The sequence below is a fragment of the Lissotriton helveticus genome, chromosome 7 (assembly GCF_964261635.1).
Source record: "Lissotriton helveticus chromosome 7, aLisHel1.1, whole genome shotgun sequence".
NCBI classification, from domain to species: domain Eukaryota; kingdom Metazoa; phylum Chordata; class Amphibia; order Caudata; family Salamandridae; genus Lissotriton; species Lissotriton helveticus.
In genome coordinates, this window is record NC_136068.1 from 1,676,104,169 (window position 1) to 1,676,124,739 (window position 20,571).

At 45.9% G+C, this 20,571-nt stretch overlaps 1 protein-coding gene across 1 annotated transcript in view; it reads right to left on the reverse strand.

Annotated features, from left to right (window-relative positions):
* The window catches only part of LOC144767613 (putative methyltransferase DDB_G0268948), a 293,468-nt gene that overhangs the window by 92,641 nt on the left and 180,256 nt on the right, over nt 1-20,571 (reverse strand). Inside the window, exon 5 of the mRNA XM_078651016.1 lies at nt 17,084-17,187. Coding sequence (XP_078507142.1) covers nt 17,084-17,187 — 104 coding nt within the window. The remainder of the gene's footprint in view (nt 1-17,083; nt 17,188-20,571) is intronic.

A 20,571-nucleotide genomic window follows, 5' to 3' on the forward strand; every position in this document is an offset into this window, starting at 1 on the left:
TCACTTATAAAAGGCAAGCATTACAACATCTGCTACAACAAATGACCCCCTTTATGTATTTTTTCCCAGGACCATGAGAGTTATGTGGCTGAAAAAAAAAGAAATAGAAAACATTGTTGGCCGCAGACCCAGGATATAGGGTGGCATTTGTTTCTCTTACCACATCTGTAACAACGCCATGAAGCACACTGCCTTTAACAGATGCAACGTGTTGGAGGAGCTATTCCATGTGTGCTTCTAATTGCAGCAGGCAACCTTGGGGCTCAATGAGAGAGAGGAACAAAGAAAGGAGCGTAGAGAAGCAATGTGGTGTGCTGCAGTGAGGAGTGGAGGGTAGGGCAGGATAAGGGAGGATGGGGGAGGGGATGAGATGAGAGGAGAGGAGGGGAGGGGTGGGGCTGGGTGGGAAGGGGAGAGGAGGAGAGGAGAGGAGAGGAGAGGAGAGGAGAGGAGAGGAGAGGAGAGGAGAGGAGAGGAGAGGAGAGGAGAGGAGAGGAGAGGGGAGGGGAGGAGAGGAGAGGAGAGGAGAGGAGAGGGGAGGGGAGGAGAGGATGATAGGAAGGTTTTTTTTAATTGCATCCCATCCATGCTCCTGGGTTGTGACTCCAACAGGTTTTCCAATATTCATAGCAATATGAAAAACTACACACAAGAGGAAGAAGGTCCTTTTCACAGTGGGTTGTCACAGTCTGCTGTTACCTCAACAGCCAAGGGAATTTCGGATAAAGATAAAGCCAGGAGACTGCCTGTGCTAGTGTACTCAGCTGAAAGAACCATTAAGGCAGGAGAGTACACGTGTCCTTGCATCATCAGGTCCTCAGAGAAGCCACAGGGGACCTGGCAGGGCGAAGCACGCTCATTACGAGTATTGGCCTCAATAAATCCATCAGAAGAATGCGGGGGAATGACCAATAGAGGTAAAAAGAAAAGCTTAGGTCATGTTACATTTCCTTCATCTCCCAAAATGTTCAGCTTGCAAACGAAAATTAAAGACCATCATTGCATAGTGAAACAACTTTAAACAATTTCCCTAAATTTAAAAAATGAACATGCTCCTGCATGGTCATCTATCAAAATATGCACTATTTTCGAGCTAATCATAATGCTGCATCATATATGAATTAGTGAAATGCATGTTTTACTTGCAACTCTCCATTTTTTAAAAGGCTCTTTCAAACATAATGGTATTTAATATGGTTTACATCCTACAACGCTCATCACCTCAATTTAGATAAAGATAAAGATCTTCTATTCCTTCTCTCCTCTCTGATATCTCGTTGTAGCCACGCCTTGCCCTGCTAAGCCTTGCCGAGTAGAATCGCGCAGGATTCTCGGAGGATTTTCGGAGGCGTGAGGAGTGACGCCCGGAGCCGCTCGGAGCCGTACGCAGCCCAGACAGTCGAACACTGAACGTGGAGGACGCGCGCTGACAAACAAACAGCGCGGACCGGACCGACCCGGGAAAGGGGACATCTATCGCGTTAAACGCCGGACGCTGCGGATCATAAGAAGGAATATCGAAGGAAAAAGCCGATTGAGGCTTGCACGAGCCGCTCGTGCGGTGAAGCTGGGAACGGCATGGAGAAGCAGTGGGTGAGTGGATTCAACCCCCACTCACACCCCCGCACCTCCTGCGGTATAAAGACCGCGCCGCCTGCTAAAGCCCCCAAGTGCCCCAGGTTGGGGCTGAAAAGCAAAAGCTAAAGTTACAGGGAGACTGAGAGGGGTGTGCACAGCCGTTTGACGCGACCCCAAGGGGGTGTCGTGAGCAGGAACCCGAGTGCCCGAGTGCCCTAACAAGCCCGAGGGGGGCAGCCGGAAGGGAGCAGCCGATTTTGGGTGAGCACCAAATAGCAAATTGAACAGCAAATATTTAACTTAGCCCCCCCAAAGAACATCAGGACATCCCCGTTCAGGGGCAAAAGCCGGAAAAGACAGCCAGAGGAGAAAAGAGAACATCATCCAACCCTCGGCAAGGCAGGCTGGCGGAAGTGCACAACAGAGGTAAGTGAGTAGGTGCGTGGAGAAGTGTATGTTTAAAGTTGGTGCATTCAAGTACTAGCTGGGTATCACCCACTCACATTGGAAAGCAAGAAGAATCCAGGGAGCCCTGAAGGGATAAAGCAAATAACCCCCTTAGTATAATCCCAAAAAAGAATATGGGCCCCAAACTTAGGCAGAAAGCACGGAAGGGAATGCATGAAAATAGCCTGGAGACGAGTGAGGTACCGGCAGGATCCAGATCATAGGAAGAGAGTCTAATTTCCCATGGGAACACTTCCGATGGGAGACGTAAGAAAGGGAAATGCAAAAAAGGAGCAAAAAAAGCCCTGCAAGCAAAAAAGGGGTGCACATTAACATCTAATAAAAAAAAAGATCTCTACGCCCCATAACCCCGTAAAGGACTTTCTAGGTAAACATTATAAAGCCCAAAACCCAACTGCAATTAACGTGGACTCTGAAGAGGAGTCCCGTCCCGAGACAACAAATAGAGAAACTGAAGATGTGTTTCTAATGGACCAAAGCAAGAGGGGAGCACTAGAAAAAGAACATGAAGATGAGCTAGAGGACCCTCTGTTAATACATTTATTAGCCCACAGCCAGAACTCAAAATTGATGGAACCACGGCTCTCTTCATCCTCAAAACTGTTTTCTCTTCAAACATCGGGGAATGAAGTGCATGTGAGAAGAGAAAGTCTCGAGACTAGCTTTGTTTGGGGGCAACCTCCAACCAAGTGATATCGAGTTAAGAAAGGAGAAACAACTCAAACCGGCAGAACCCTGGAAGAACCGTAAGCCAAGTAAACCCAGAGAGAAACAGCCTACAAGATCCTGACCTTTCAGCAGCCCCTACTACTTCAATGATGGACCTTCTGCTAATGCTACAGAAAACACTGCAGGGAATTCTTGAGGTGTCACTATTGAACAATGGGGTATTGAATGCTCAAAAGCAATCCCTAAAGAAGATTGAAGCTGAGCTGACGGGAATTAAAGGACAAATGTCTACCTTGTTAAGACCAGCAGAAACTGCCAATATTAGTGATCAAAGTTTAGGAAGTGAATTAGTAGAGCCTTCAGATGATGTGTATATATCTAGGCGTCCAATGCTGGTAAGAAGGAGGTGCGAACATGTAAGAGCCCGCACCAAGGGTAGGGCAGGTAAAAAACATGCCCCACAGGTAGCGCTAAGGGTAAGGAAGAAGAAAAAGGAATCTGGAGGTACACTAAACGCCACGGCTCAGTCCTTTGTACCAACCAGACCCTTGGCAATAGATGCCATAAGGAAGGCTCAAAACATACAAACGAAGAGTCAGAACAGTAAGGACCCAAAAGAGAGAGTACAATAGAATACACCCATAAAGCAGGGAATAGCCTCATCATTAAAAAGCAAAATGCAGACCCTCCAGAAGAATCATATTTTGGAGGTAACCCAAGAGTCAGAAATGAGATCAATAGAGAGGAAAGAGCTAAAACAGATAATCATAGCTCCCCCACAGAAAGGATATGAGCAGGGGAACAACAAATGGCTCTACTTAGAACTAGCTGAAGAAGGCCAAAGGGGTAAGAAATCAAGAAAAATAAAACCCTTAAATAGATTCTGACGATTTTCTCTAAATGTACAAGCCTGAGTGGGATTGACACAAAAGATCTAAGACAGGTGGGCTTCATAGATAGCACGCCAGGTAGGGAAATAACAAAAGTACTGTTATACTCAGACCTGGTAAAAAGGGCAATTATGGGAGCAGCAAGCGAGATTCTCCAAGAGGGAGTAAGGGTGATAACTGAAAAAGATCTAAGGGGTAATGCTCTACAAGGAAAGAACTTCCTAAACTGCCATGCAGGTCTAAGGAAGAGACAGGTGAGACTACACAAGGGTAATGAGGAAGGGGTCAGCCGACTGAAGGTAGTGATAAACAATACTGTGAAAGAGGATGGGTGGGGTAACTGGAGTCAATGCAGTTATCTAGGTGATTCAATTGAGTGCGATCTAGATGGAAGTGGGGTAGCTGGTGGTCTAAGCGAGATAGAATAGGAGAAAGGAGTGCCGCCTGCCCTAGGTCTCTTAACGTGGAATGTAAATGGGTTAGGCAATGATTTAAAAAAAGAACTTATAAAGAACCGTGTAAATGAAGTAGAAATTGCCTGCCTACAAGAGACATGGGCATGCGGCGAAACCCCAATTTTCGAGGGCTACTACCAGTTAAATCGACTGGCGATGAGGCAAAGATTTGGTCGCCCCTCGGGGGGAATAATGACACTTATCTCAACGAGAATATTAAGAAATGTAATATTGCTAAAAGTAAAGTTTAAGTGGCTATTGGCTTGCAGGACAAATCATCTATCCCAGGATAATAAATGTGAAAAGTTAATTGTTATAAATGTATACATGCAGTGGGAAACTTTGGGTGACTATGCAATTGAGATGAAGAACTTCAAACAGGATATAGATGATATTCATGAAATGTATACCTCAGACATATTGATAATTTTAGGGGATTTTACCCATAAATTGCATCCAATGAAGGCCGAATGCTGGTATACTGAATTATTGGACACATATGGAGTAAGATATCCTAGCTTCCCAATATGCGTTCTTTCGAAGCTGGACCGGGAACTGGTCAATTATTTGGGGGAAAAGGGCCTTTTTTGCTTAAACGGCAGGTTTAAAACAGATTGCCCAGCAAAAAAGACCTTTATAAAAGGATTACAAAACTCTCCAATTGACTATGTCTTTATGCCAGCTTGGAACTTCCCCTTAGTGCAGGATTTTAAAGTACTTCACAGTGAGGGTAGTGACCATAACCAGCTTGCCGTGAGGTTAAGAGGGGGAAGGATGAAACCAAGGGAAAAGGTGATTCAACAAGAAATGGACTACCCAAAACAGGTAACAACAAGATTAACCGTATTTGGAAAAGTTAAAATTGTTCCAACATAAGACAGAATTAATACATTATGAGAGATTAAACTTGGAATGGTACGAGGAGAAAATAGCCCAATTAGTCCAAGGCCTCGGGATAGAACTAAAAAAGGATAAAAGAAAAGGGACAATAAACCGCGTTAGCCGACCAAAATGGTTCTCAATGGACTGCTAAAATGAAAAAGGGAGATAAGGGCTAGAAAACAAAAGAAAAAATTCAACCAAGATAGGAAAAAACATATTATCTCTCTGAAAGTACAGTTTAAAAAAATGGTCCTCGATGCAAAAAGGGAGTATAAAGAGAAATGCTGGGGCAAGCTGCTAGAATCAATTGAAGATAAGAACTTGAGACAATTTTGGAAATTGATAAAATCAGCATCGTCTCCCTCAGCTGGAGACATGATTTGCGTAGTAAGTGAGGCAGCCTGGGTCAAATACATAAGGGAACTATATGAAGCCAGATTAACTTTAGGAGCTAGAGTGTCCCCAGGTTGGCAGGAAATTTCAGATGAATTTAAACTAAACTTTACAGAAGACTTGGTTGAAGGAATAATTAAGAAGCTGAATCTAACCAGGGCTGCAGGGCCGGATAATCTCCCAGCGATAATTCTTAAGTCCCAAACAAAATGGTGGGCAAAGTTCTTTTCCCACCTCTTTCAATTGATATTAAGAGAGGGAAAAGTACCATTAAACTGGAAGGGTGCAATAATTAGACCTATCCACAAAAAGGGCAGCCCCGGTGACCCGCAAAATTACAGACTGATAAACCTCCTTGATATAGGGGAAAAGGTCTTCTCAAAACTAGTCCTAAATAGACTAAATGACTGGGTTGAGGAGAACTCAATAATACCTATTGAACAGGGAGGTTTCAGAGAGGGACATTCAACAATAGATCACTGCTTTGCATTATAGGCAATGGCAAGGAAGTCGACGGAGCAGAATGGTAAACTCTGTTGCTGCTTCGTGGATTTCCGAGCCGCATTCGACTCTGTGGATAGGGACTGCCTCTGGGAAATATTAATAAAGAAAAATATCCCGCGAGACCTGCTGACGGTATTAAAAGAATTGCACCGGGACAACTGGGCTCAAGTGATTAAGGGATACTGAGGGGTCATTGACGCCAAAAATTCCTATCGAAAATGGATTAAGACAAGGCTGCGTTCTGGCCCCCCAGCTATTCTCCATATTTCTAGCAGAATTACCAGAATGCCTTGAAGTGAAGGGTAGTGCCAGCCCAAGAATGAATGGCAAAAAGGTGCCGTGTCTGTTATACGCAGATGATCTCGTAATTGTAGATCAAACAGAAATTGTCCTTCAAAGGAAATTGAACTCTTTTAATGAATATTGTAAAAAGTTATTTTTAAAGGTAAATCTAGACAAGACGAAAATCCTGTGTTTTGGGAAAAAAGTGATCAAGTTTAATTGGTTTTTAGGGGATCTTAAATTAGAAACTGTAAATGAATACCGATATCGAGGTGTGTGGTTTGACAAAAGATTAAATTGGCAAACACACCTTGAAGCCCAAAAAGCGAAGGCCCAAACCTCAATTGCTGGTCTAAAAATGTTCAACCGGGACTATGGGGATAAATCTCATCGACCAATATTAAAATCTTTCAAAGCAATGATCCCACCACAAGTACTCTATGGAGCAGAAATTCTTTATTTGAGCGGTAAGGGAGTCTGGGACCTAGAGGAAGGAAAATGCTTGAAAAATGTCTTATCCCTCCCCCATCAGCAATGGTGCAAGCCATAAGAACAGAGTTAGGGACAACAGCTTTGGAGATTCAAGCACAAAGTGCAGTAATTAGATTTTGAAACGCCTTGAAAACGACCAAAAAGTTGCACATTGGTGTCAGAAAGAAATACAATACAGTAACTTAAAATGGGCAAAAATGTGTAGGAAGAACATGATTCAGGCCTGCGAAAATATAAAAGTGGATATATGCCGTGATTCCCTAACAATAGAGTGCTCAAAATATGACCTAAAAATTAATGGACAAGTTGCCACCAGAAGCATGGATATGGAATATCTTGGTAAGAAAAGATCAGTGGCATTTATGATGAATGCATGGGCGAAGGAAATCTGGTTCCCATACTTAGATCTCTTGCCAAACCTGTGGTTTAGACAAGAGATCTTAAGGTTACGCATTGGGATTAACCCATGGATATCAAATAAAGAAGTAAAAAACAAAATGTTAGACCTTAATGGACACTGTAAATGCAGGCTGGGTACAAAAGGAGATACCGTGCACGTTTTGTTGGATTGTATAAATATCTTAGATCAACGAAAACTTTGGCTGCGCCCAATCTTTATAAAATATGATATAAGAACTAGGAGAAAAGCACTTGAGCTACTTACAGAACAAGTATTGATATTGCAATTGCACTTGGGAAATTTATAAAGATGGTACAGAGTTTTATAAAAAGCCAGAAATAGATTTTAGAGTTTTAAACATAACCTTGTCTAGAGATAATTGTTTTTATTAATTTTAATAGGATAAAAAATCATTTGGAGGAATCATTTATATGTGTACCTAGTTTTAAATGTCATATCTTGGGGAAGATCATTTATATTTATTAACTAAACAAAAGGAATGAGATGTTATCTACAAATTTGTATGAATTGCTGTCATTGGAAAACATTTTAATTCAATTAAGTGTGATGTATTGGTTTAAAGATTACGATCTTAATAAACTTACCCTTTTGACTTGACTTGACCTCAATTTATTTTATCATATCTTTCGCTCATCTTCATTTTCAGCGCTCTTGTATTTCCTTAGTGCTTTGTAGTGGAGTTAAGATGGTATAAGTATATTGCAGCTAAACACTCAGACAATTGGGAAGCTATGGCTAGTGACTGATCCAGGGGACAGACTAATACTAGGAACCTGACATAAGTACACCGACAACACAGTAACACTAACAGAAGGTCACTAACACCTTTACTGGCACACTGGCACAGAGACAACAACATTGACATGGAGACATTGACAGAAGGGCACTAATAAGGGGACACTGAAACAGGAGCAGTACTACTGACAGGGGTACAGTGATATTGAAACACTGACATGGGGCCACAAACACTAATGATGGGACACTCGCATAAGGGAGTTTCACTTAGACATTACAAAGGGATGCTATAAAACAAGCATACTGACTCTAAGACAGTGAAACCTGAACACAATATCAGAACAGTGACATGATTTAAGAACACTGACACAGTGACATTAACTCGTGGGACATAACAGGAGCCTTATGCAGCAATGTAAATCCAAAGGGGATGATGGTCATAGTGTTGAACATTCCAAGCACTCACCCCTAGTCAACTGATCTGGCTTTAATCCATCATCATTCTTTACCTCACTTCGCCACCGCAGTTCAGACATTGCCATATGCAAATCAGTCTGACCCTGTGCCTCATGGGAACAGTCCAGCCCGAACTGCCAAGCCATGTCTTCCCTGGACCAGAAACAAGCATCCTGGGACCGGATTCTGGCTAATCAGCCGCCATCAGCCTGGCTAACTTGAATCCAGTGGCAAAGTGAGCAAGGGACCCACGTCTGGGCATACCCAGCCCAAAATCAGTCCTAGGATGTTTTTTCGAATCCAGGGAGGACCTGGCTTGGCAATTCGGGCTGGACTGTTCCCATGGGGAACAGGCACTGATTTGCATATGGCTGGGTTCAAACTGGAATGGTATGGGGAGCAAAAAAATTATGAATTTAGGCCCAGATCTCTGGACTGGGGTGAATGTATGACTTGGTCTGCATTATGTCCATTAACTTCTCCATGCCACTGGAATCAAACTATCCTGGATGATGAGGGCTGAAAGCCCAAAACCGGTCCCAGGATGCCTTATTCCAGTCCAGGGAGAACCTGGCTTGGCAGTTCGGGCTGGGTTGTTCCCATGGGGCACAGGGGCAAGACTGATTTGCATATGACTGGGTTCAAACTGGAATGGCATGGTGAGCAAAGAAACTATAGTTTTAGGCCCGATATTTGTACTGGGGTGAATGTATGACATTGTTCTGCATTCTGTCGATCAACTGTTGTTTTTGCAGCAGTCTCTGCCCAGAATATAGAGTCCAAAATATTGTGTGGACAAAATATCATGTCAAGAATAAGGAGCACACAAATATCACGAAGGTAAGCTGCTATGTGTACGCAAAGGTTTACCATACTTAACTCCAAATACATGTTTCTTAACAATATACATATCTTGAAGGTATATATGTTGGAGTTAAGACTAGCAAATCTATACTATACTATTCTGCATATTTTTATCCTCTATATTCTTGACACAATAATCTGCGCATACAACATTTGTGTCCTTGATAGTATGTCAGTGATACTATACAACAACACTGAAACTAACATGGACACACTCAAATTGGGATATTGATAATGCCACATAGACAATGACACAGAAACACTTAGAAGGGGGAACTGACGATGGAACACTGATACAGAGAAAATGATGCCAGGGCTTGCTGCACACATGGGGAAATAGGGGCACAGACATTGATCCTAGAACACTGACAGACCAAAGAAACAGAGGACAAGTGAATGCACTAACCCTGACCTAAAATGATCAAATACTGCTACAGAGCCACCAACACAAAGGCACCGGTGATGGGATAATTAGATAGGGATGCTGTGACACATAGATACCAACAAGAACAGTAGGAAGTGAGTTGTCGAAAGGACACCAGCATGAAAGCACTTGCACGGTCTCACTGGCACTGCCACATCCAGCATTAACACACCAACTGGCAGGAAGGAAACAGACACTGGGGCACCAACACTAGCATACCTATAATTATATGAATGGTATAGACACAGGGATATTGACAATGGGATACTGACACTAATATGTATGTATTGATAGAGGAACACAGATATACAAAATGACAAAGGAACACTAGCCTAGTCCAACACTGCCACTGAGACACAGCTAGGGATACAAAAGACACTAACACTGAGATAAGAAATCTTACATGGGGACCATAGGACAATGAAACAAAGATTAATATGAGCATTTTGGCACAGGAGCCCTAAACTTCCAAAGTGACTCATGTGAACCTGTGAAACCGAAATGTTTATACCCGGATCTGGCCTTTTCGATACCGAAAATGGGACACTAAAAGACGGCATTGTAATAGCAACTGACATTTGGAAATTAGCAAGGCAACACTGACACCGTGACATGGGGACACTGAGACACATGCCCATTGACACAGGTCCTGCAATGTAGTCAGGGTAAATGATAATGGGACAATGGAAAACAAGGATACTTATGCGAGAACACAAAGACTAGGCTATTGAGATAGACAGGAAACTAGTGAGACTTGGTCCACTGACATAATAACAATGAAGTTAAGGAGACTCAGTAAACCTGGGCCTGGCTAAACAATACTGCTTTTTAACAGTCAAAGCACCAAGAATGCATAATGTTGGCAAATGTTGCTCATCACAGGAACCTCCTAAGTGTTATTCTAGAGCTAATCAATCAATCAATCAATCAAGGACATTTATAGAGCGCACTACTTACCCGGAGGGTCTCAAGGCGCTTGGGGGGGGGGGTGCTGCTACTGCTCGAACAGCCAGGTCTTCAGCTTCTTCCTGAAGGAGAGGTGGTCTTGGGTCAGGCGCAGGTCGGTCGGGAGGGAGTTCCAGGTCTTGGCGGCCAGGTAGGAGAAGGACCTTCCTCCTGTTGTCGTTCTTCAGATGCGGGGGACGGCGGCGAGGGCGTGACTGGCTGATCGGAGGTGGCGTTTGGGAGCGTAGAAGTTGATGCGGTTGTTGAGGTAGCTCGGGCCTTGATCGTGTAGGGCTTTGTGTGCGTGGGTGAGGAGACGGAAGGTGATTCTCTTGTTGACGGGGAGCCAGTGCAGGTCTCTCAGATGTCCGGAGATGTGGCTGCGTCGGGGGATGTCGAGGATGAGTCTGGCTGAGGTGTTCTGGATCCGCTGGAGTCTCTTCTGGAGCTTGGCGGTGGTTCCGGCGTAGAGGGAGTTGCCGTAGTCCAGCCGGCTGGTGACGAGGGCCTGGGTGACCGTCTTCCTGGTCTCGGTGGGGATCCACCGGAAGATCTTCCGTAGCATGCGCAGGATGTTGAAGCATGACGAGGAGACGGCGTTGACTTGTCTGGTCATGGAGAGGGAGGAGTCCAGGATGAAGCCCAGGTTGCGTGCGTGGTCTGTCGGTGTGGGTGCGGTGCCCAGGGCGGGGGGCCACCAGGAGTCGTCCCAGGCGGAGGGCGAGGAGCCCAGGATGAGGACTTCCATCTTGTCTGAGTTCAGTTTCAGGCGGCTGGTCGTCATCCACTCGGCTACATCTTTCATCCCTTCGTGAAGGTTGGCTCGTTGGTCAGGGAGAGGATCAGCTGGGTGTCATCGGCGTAGGAGATGATGTTCAGGTTGTGTTGGCGTGCGATGGGCGCGAGGGGGCTCATGTAGACGTTGAAGAGGGTGGGGCTCAGCGAGGATCCTTGAGGGACGCCGCAGATGACTTCGGTGGCCTCTGACTTGTACGGTGGTAGACGGACTCTCTGTGTTCTTCCGTCGAGGAAGGAGACGATCCATTCCAGTGCCTTCTCCTGAATTCCGACGTTCCTGAGGCGCTGCACTAGGGTGCGGTGGCAGACAGTGTCGAATGCCGCGGAAAGGTCTAGGAGGATGAGGGCCGCTGTTTCTCCGTTGTCCATCAGGGCTCGGATGTCATTGGTGGCAGCGATGAGGGCGGTCTCGGTGCTGTGGTTGGCTCGGAAGCCCGACTGTGAGGGGTCGAAGGATCCATTCGTCTCGAGGAAGGCGGCCAGCTGTTTGTTGACGATCTTCTCGATGACTTTGGCTGGAAACGGGAGGAGCGAGATGGGGTGGTAATTCTTGAGTTCGGTGGGGTCCGCTGTTGGTTTCTTTAGTAGAGCGCTGAGTTCGGCGTGCTTCCAGCTCTCCGGGAAGGTGGCGGTGTCGAAGGAGGTGTTGATGATGTCCCGCAGGTGGGGTGCGATGACAGCGTCGGCCTTGTTGAAGACGCGGTGAGGGCAGGGGTCGGTCGGAGATCCGGAGTGGATGGAGTTCATCATGCGGACGGTGTCATCGGTGCTGATCGGAGTCCAGGCGCGGAGGGTGGTGGTGGGCGGCGTTGCTTTGGTCGTTGTGTGCGATGGTTGAATGCTGAAGCTGTTGTGTATGTCCGCGATCTTGTTGTGGAAGTAGGAGGCGAGGGAGTTGCAGAGGTCTTGCGATGGGGTGATGTCGTTGTTTCCGGCGTTGGGGTTGAAGAGCTCTTTCACGATGTTGAAGAGTTCCTTGCAGTTGTGTGCGTTGTTGTCCAGCCGGTCCTTGAATGCAGTTTTCTTGGTGGCGCGTATCAGTTGGTGGTGCTTCCAGGTGGCAAGCTTGAGGGTGGTCATGTTGTCCGGTGTTGGTTCCCTTCTCCAGACTTTCTCGAGGGCTCGGCAGTTCTTCTTGGAGCTCTTGAGTTTGTCGATGAACCATGGGGCTTTCTTGCTGCCGGGTCTGCTGGGCGGGGTCCTCAGAGGGGCGAGTTCGTCCGCGCAGTTGCTGATCCACTTCGTGAGGTTGTCGGCGGCCTGGCTGGGGTTCGCTGAGCTGGCGAGAGGGTGCTGACTCAGGGAAGCGGCGAGCTGGTCGGCTGTGATCTTGTTCCAGCTTCTTCGGGCAACCTGTTGCTGGTGGTGGTGGATCGTCGTTCTTCTGAAGGTGAAGTGGACGCAGCTGTGGTCCGTCCAGTGGAGTCCTGTGGCGTGGCTGAAGGCGATGTCTTTGCTGGATGAGAAGACGGCGTCGAGTGTGTGTCCGGCGAGGTGGGTGGGGGTGGTCACCAGTTGCTTGAGTCCGAGGTTTGCGAGGTTTTCCAGCAGGGTGGTGGTGTTGCGGTCGTCGTTGTTCTCCAGGTGGAAGTTGAGGTCCCCGAGGAGGATGTAGTCGGCTGAGGGGAGGGCGAGCGGCTGATGAAGTCGGCGATGTCCTCGCTGAATTGTGTGCGTGGTCCCGGGGGTCTGTAGATGAGGGTGCCGCGGAGGGTGGTCTTGGGGTTGACGTGGATCTGGAAGTGCAGGTGTTCGGCGGGTGCGATGGTATCGTCGGTGTTGGTCGTGATGCGGATGGTGTTCCTGTGAATGATGGCGATGCCTCCTCCTGTCTGGTTGACGCGGTCTCTCCGGATGATCTTGTAGCCGTCCGGGATGGCGATGGCGATGTCGGGCGCTGAGGAGGCGTTCATCCAGGTTTTTGTGAGGAAGGCGACGTCTGGGTCTGTGGTGTCGAGCAGGTTCCAGAGCTCGACGGCGTGTCTGTGGACCGAGCGGGTGTTGAGCAGGATGCACTTCAGGTGGTTGCTGCTGGTGTTCTGCTTGGTGGACGCTGGTGCAGTGCAAGTCCGGATGCAGGAGAACTTGCAGGACTGGCAGATGAAGGGTCCGTGGGTGCGTCTCGGGGTGGCTCGGTAGCATCCAGGGGTTCGGCCGGCGTTGAGTGCGTTGAGGGTGGCGGCGTCGTACGTCCGGCGGGTGGGCTGGGGTCTGCGGGGGCCAGGGGTCCTGGCGCTGGGCGCGGTCCAGGCGCGGACGGGCGCAGACGGGCTTACCTTTGGCGCACCTTCGGCGCTCAATCGGTGCTCCCGCTGCGCGCGTCCGCTGCGCGGTCGCTCTGGGGACGTCATAAGAAGGTAGCCGGCCGGGAGGGTCTGTGGGGAGGCGGGAGCGCGAGCCAATCGGCTGTCGGGGGGGGCGGGGTCACGGGCTGGGGCGGCGGGAAAAGCTGGAGCCGGCTTGGCGGCCCTCGAGAGGCTGGGGCGGCGGGAAAAGCTGGTGTGGGCTCGGCGGCCCTCGGGAGGCTGGGGCGGCGGGAAACGCTGGTGTGGGCTCGGCGGCCCTCGGGAGGCTGGGGCTGCAGCAGCGGCAGCCGGCACAGGAGCGTGGGGGTGACCAGGCCGGAGGCGCAGCTAATAAGGCCGTCTAAACCTTAACACCAAAATGACCTCTCAGTCCATTTCAAAATAAGACATTAAATGTGAGGTCCCAGAATACAACATTTTGGTACATCATTGGAAGAAAGCTAAATGTCACAATGGCAAAAAGGGGGTGTTGGGGTAGTAGGCTATTTTTTGCTCTATATGGTGAATGAGTGGGTCTCATTACCTTATTGGATGTATCGTCTTCACCCTTTAAATTGCCTCTGCCCAGTCAGTTTGGAAGCAATGTACAAACAGGCAGGTCTGTGACTGGAGGGTGAGTGTCTGAAAAGTTTCAGCGCCTCATTTATCATCTCTTTGTGTTTGCTTTGTTTGCCCTAAGTTGGCAGGGCATGCCCAGATGGGGGTCCCTTGCTCAGTTTGCAACTAGATTCAAGCTAGCCTGGATGATGAGAGGAGTTACCCCAAAACCGATCCCAGGATGCTTGGTTTTGGTCCAGGGAAGACCTGGTTTGGCAGTTTGGGCTGGACTATTCCCATGAGGAATAGGGTCAAGACTGATTTGCATATGGGCGGATCTGAACTGGGGTGCAAAGGGAGCTAAAGAATGATGATGGATTTAACCCAGATCTGTGACTCGGGGTGATTGTCTGAAAAGTTTCAGCAGTACATCCATCGCCTCCTAATGTTTGGTTTCATAGCCCTACGTTGGCAGTATATGCCCAGATGTGGGTCCCTTGCACACTGTGCCACTGAATTCAAGCTAGCCTGGCTGATGACAGGTGTTATCCCGAAACTGGGCACAGGATGCTTGTTTCTGGTCCAGGGATGACATGGCTTGGCAGTTCAGGCTGGACTATTCCCAGGAGGAATAGGTTCAAGACTGGTTTGCATATGGCTGCCTCTGAACAGTGTTAGTGAAGTGAACTAAATAATGATGATGGATTCAACACAGATCTGTGACTGTGGTTAAGTGCCCAGCGCTCCATCCATCTTCTTCTTGTGTTTGCTTTGTTCACCCTAATATGGCAGGGTATGCCTGGACGTGGGTCTCTTGCTCACTCTGCCGCTCGCTTCGAGCCAGACTGGCTGATGAGGGGTGTTACACCAAAATTGGCCTCAGGATGCTCATTTTCGGTCCATGGAAGACCTGGCTTGGCAGTTCAGGCTGTTCTATTCCTATGAGGAATAGGGCCAGGACTGATTTGCATATGGCTGGTTCTGAACTAGAGTGGTAATGCAAGCTGAAGAATGATGATGGTTTCAACCCAGATCTGTGACTGGGGGAGAGTGTCTCAAAAAAGTTTCAGCACTCCATTCATCATCTCCTTGTATTTGCTTTGTTTTGCTTACACTCCAATCTTCTATGTCCAACCACCCAACACTCCTGTTTCGTGTTGCTATTTTTTAAGGTTATTTCCATCCTTTCATTCCTCCTTTATCGCTGTGTTCCTAACTTTCCATTAGTTCTTCTTTCTCTTTTTGGTCTCAGTCAAGGTTTGATGATAAAACAAATGCAGTTCTCCAAACATTAGAGGTAGTGCCCACCACTCAAAATGTTCTGTGCACATTAAGCACCTGGTTCAAGGTCCGGAATGGTGGAGGGGTGGTTTTCAAGTTACTTATTACTTCTTTGACAAGTGAATCATAAACATCAGCTGACTCTCAAAGTTTAACTCTTGCTCCTCCAATGCCATAGGTCACCATAAGTCTACCTTGCCGACCTCTTCTGCTGACTGTTCCATCAAGGTCTTTCCTGCATCAACCAGGTAGGGAAAGAGTAACACTAGCCCACAAAAACCTTGCATCCATGACCGCTTTTTCTAGAGGCAGTCCAAAAGTCACAATCTGCAATGTTTGGTAGCACAGTGTTCTCGCACACTGCTGCGAAAACATGGCACTCACTTTCCGCTAATCCGCGGTCATAGCCTAACTTTTGTTTAGAAAACTAATAAAATCCCACTTGTTTAACCAGCAGTAGTTTTTTTGTTTACAGTATGCATTTACTGCTTAGCAGTAGAGAGTCTACTTGGTAAATGGTGTCTGCTCTAGAAGTAGGTTCTGAGCACAATAGATCACAGAGTGAAGTGCGGGAATGCAGAGAAAATTTACAGTAGCTCTATGGCTTTGTATACACCTTCATGTCTGTATTTTCACAATTATTTCTTACTGTGTTTAGGGGGGCCTTCTGACTTTAAATCCCAATCACTTGTCTTCGGTGGTTTTTTAGCAAAATATGCCTAGAAATGCTGCATTTGCCACACATGTCAAAAAAGATGCCCATGAAAGAACACGCAACACCATGTATAGTTTCATTAATATTGTATTTATTTTTAGCAATTGCACTTCTAGGAGGTTCTTTGAAAACACCACTTGACAAACACGGTGAACCAGTTTGGAATATAACCATGGGGCCCTACAAGCTTGTGCTCAACTTCTGTTGAGTATGAGAGGGTATCAAGGCGTGAGAAGGGTAGAGGGAAGGAATGAGTGGGAGAGCAGGATGAGAGAAGAAGGAGAGCCAGAGAGAGTGTATCAGGAATAATCAAGGAGGGAACTAGGGTGATCAGGAGGTGAGACATCCTATGTTGAAACAAAAAGTAGGAAAAAGAGTGGGACATAATCCCGTGAAATCGTTTTCTCATCATGAAGTTGAAACTGTCAAGACTCTCTGAGTTGCAGCACCAATCCCCAAGACAGTTTCCTGCACAACACCAAGCACAGGAAAGATGTGTGGAAGGGGTCAATGCAAAGTGGAGATCCAAAAGTCACAGAGTGAGTGTGACCCTTCACAAAGAGTTTAGCAAGTTATCTCTATGACGCTTTATAGTTCTTGTCAGGACAATCCTGCACTCCTGCATTCTTCATTCAGGTGGTTCTTAAGCTGTTGGACAGGCAATTGAACTCATGTCTCAGAGACATTAAGTGAAGAAGGCTAACAAAATCCCCTTTCTGCATATATATGTATGTGTCTGCTGTTTTTGGAGTATTTGAATCAATCAATTGTGCAAAATATATTTTAAAAACATTGTATCAATGTTTTCACAAAAAAAACTCTTTAGTCATTATCATTTTTAAAATTGAGATCCACGATTAACAACATAAATAACGCTAGTACTTTTTAAGGTGGAAGAGTGCCCATTTAATTTGTTCTGTCTAGATTTAGAATCTGGATTGACAACATTGCCATCCTCAGAGAAACAGAACACTTTTTGTGGCCTTACCTCATTTTATCTGCAAAATGTACCGCATCAAAAATCGGCTTGTACTCAGATCGCATTATTTCCACCCTTTCACTGCCAGGTTCACGTAAGAGAAAGTTGAAAGCCTGCAAAGAAACATGCACTAGAGTGAATACATGGACCTGTCCATTATCCATGAACAGTACAATAAGTCGAGTGTACATCTTGGATCTCAGTTACCAATGTTTATTGAACCTAATCAACATTACATAATGACCCAGTACCCCAGTGACAGCAACCCTATAAAACCACTGTGCCAATATTTTCCTAGTGCCCTCTGGTTGTATGAAAGAATATTGGGTAAATATGATAATACAGTAATATTGGATCAAGAATGTCATCAACATAAATACTGAGTTTACTGTCCATATTGAAACGAGGTCATTATCCCAAAAAGTATTGTGGACAAGAACATTGTCAATAACCCAATCACTATCAGAATATATTCATATATTGCATTATATATAATGCATTTGAAATATTATATGAATACATATAGCTTAAAACATTGATACAATTTAAAAATAACTGAAAAAACATTACAACTATGAATAATAATTAACATTAACAGACATATATATACAATTCCTTTTAAATGAAAGATATTAAAATTTAAATTAACATTAAAAAAATGGTTTACATAAATGATATATACATAAAAAAAATTAAGATTCTTATTGAAGAACTGTAGAGAAACTTGTGGACTTTGAGAGAGTCAGATATACTATTCTAGATCCAATTTAAGTAACAGTAGGGAAAGTGTTGGAATTTGCAAGAGTAATATTTACTATTACCACTCCACCATAAGCAAAAGCAGAGAAAATCTGGAACTTTGGAAGGATTAGATTTGCTATTAGCACTCCAGAATAAGCTACAGTAGTTCAAATGATGGACTTTGGAGGAGTTAGAATTACTTAAGATTTCCACCCCAATCGAACAGAAAAAGTGCTGTACCTTAGAAGGGGTAAATTTACTATACCTACTTCTACATACTAAACAGCAGGGAAATGGCCAGACTTGGAAGTGTTTAGGTATACTATTACCCCTGGAACGTAAGCCAAAGCAAGGAAAATGTTGGGTTTAGTCTTTTGCTGTTACAAAACACTCACTGGGTGTTAGCTTGGATGTGACTCGAAATACACAATAATCATTTTCCTAAAACTTCAGCTTCATATTGTGCACATAACAGTTTCCCAAAGAATGGCAGTTTTCCCAAGTGAGCTGGACAGATAATGGAATCATGTGTCTGGTTGCTTCTTGGTCTATGTAGGGTGACCATTGGTATATTTCCATTAAAATTGTCTATCGTCACTGTTAGATCTGGGGGTCTCTATTTGGCAATAGTATTCACCTTTGTCCAAATAGGGACCCTTACTTCTAAGTCAGAATAAGGGTATTACAGTCCTTAATAACCCTTGTTCACCCCCTTGGTAGCTTGGCACAAGCAGACAGGCTTATCTCAGAGGCAATGTGTTAGGCATTTGTGAATCTACACAGTAATACAGTGAAAACACTACAGATGGACACAACACAGGTTTTATAAAAATAAGTATTCTTTATATAGACTTAAACAAATGACCACAAATATACACAATACTACCCTTAAGATTGCTTTAAAGATGATCAAAGTTACTTAGTTCAAGTTGATCATAGATGCGACAAAGTTCTCAACAAAGTACCTGGATGTGTAACGCAAAGTAAACAAAAGGCTTGCAAAAGGGAAGATGTGTCGGTTCCGTGATACGGGTGATATGATGCGTTGTGCCTCAATGCTTGCACAGAGTAGGGGATGCGTCGTGATCCTTACCGGTGCGGCGGTGATGCGTAGATTCTCGGCCTGCTGGCCCGTTGCGGTGCGTCAGATGGCGCCTTGATGCGATTCGATGATCTGGTTGCGATGCGAGAAGATGGCGCCCTTTATGCGGCAATGCGATGACGATGCATAGACGCTCTGGCAGCCTTGCGATGACTCTGTAATTTGGAGCCGCGACAGGCCCTGCGACATGCTTCTCTGGTGATGCGATGGCGACTCTCACAATGGCGTCACACTTCTCCAGTGATGTGACAGCAGGCAGCTTCGATGAACACTTGCTTCCAGGGAGATGTGGCGAAGTCTCGCTTCTCTGGTGATGCGACGATTTTAGCTGCAGCGGAAACATGCTTCCTCTCGATGCGTCGTGCTTCCAGCTCCCAGCGATGTCTGAAGTTGAGAATTCCCAGCAAGGAAATTCAGAGGGGAACTGGAGACGAAGTCTTTTGTACCTGAGACTTCAGCAGGAGGCAAGCACAGTTCACGCCCTTGGACAATATTCTGAAGATGATGAATGTCCTTAAAAAGTTCCTTATCCTTTCCTTGGCAATAAATCAACCACTGCAGGCCAACCCAGCAAACAGCACACTGGCAGAGGGGCAGTCAAACTCCTGAAGCATCCTTGGTTCTTCTCCTTGGCAAAAGGTTTCTTGTTCAAGGAGTGATCTAATTTCTTGGGTTCAGGGTCCCAATATTTATACCCCAAAATACTTTGTTCTCTGAAGGCAGAGATGCCTCTGCCTAGTCCAAACCATTCCTGAGCACTCTGTTTACATGACTCTCTTCTTCCTTTCACTGTGCAGGGCAGAGACAACAGCCGCCCTACAGGAGTTGAAGCCAGCACAGGGGAGGGAAGATACAGCTCTGGAGCACTTTGTTGACAAGATTCCTTCTCTCCTTTCACTTTGCAGGGCAGAGACATCAGACAAGCCACGGGAGTTGGAGCCAACATTGTAGAGGGAAGGTCCCAGGTGCAACTCCTCCCTCCCATCTAGATGCAGATCTCTCTATTCACCACGGGGCTGCCCCAGCCTGTCTCCTGGAATCCCCCAGCCATGTCACTCACAAACCCAGACAAGGAATACACAACCCAGCAGAGGCTGGCCTGGATGGTTAGGCAAGCAAATGCCTACTTTCTAAAAGTGTTTTTTTCAAACACAGAATATTAAAACCAACTTTACTAAAAAAATGTAATTCATTATCCTGAGTTCAGGCATATTAAATTCGAATTTCTACCATGTTCCTTGAGTCAGTTAGGATTATAAGAATGTAATAATCTAACTGCCCATTCTAGCCTATGGAGAACATAGGCTAGAATAGTGAAAAATGAAAATGGCTGTAATTAACTATTAGGACATGCTACACACATCAGAGCATGTCCTACCTTATACTTACAATGTACCATGCCCTTGGGCCTAGCATAGGGGTGTTTAACATGTGCAAAAGGAAGCTTTAGGGACTGGCAAGTGGATGCACTTGGCCAAGTCGACATGGCAGTGCTAGACTGCAGACAAGCCCTGCAACGGCAGGCCTGAGACACAGTTTACAAGCTGCTTCTGTGGGTGGCATAATCAGTGCTGCAAGCCCACCAGCAGCATTTCATTTACAAGCACTGGGCTCACATGGTGCACGTTAATAGGGGCTGACAGAATAATCAAAT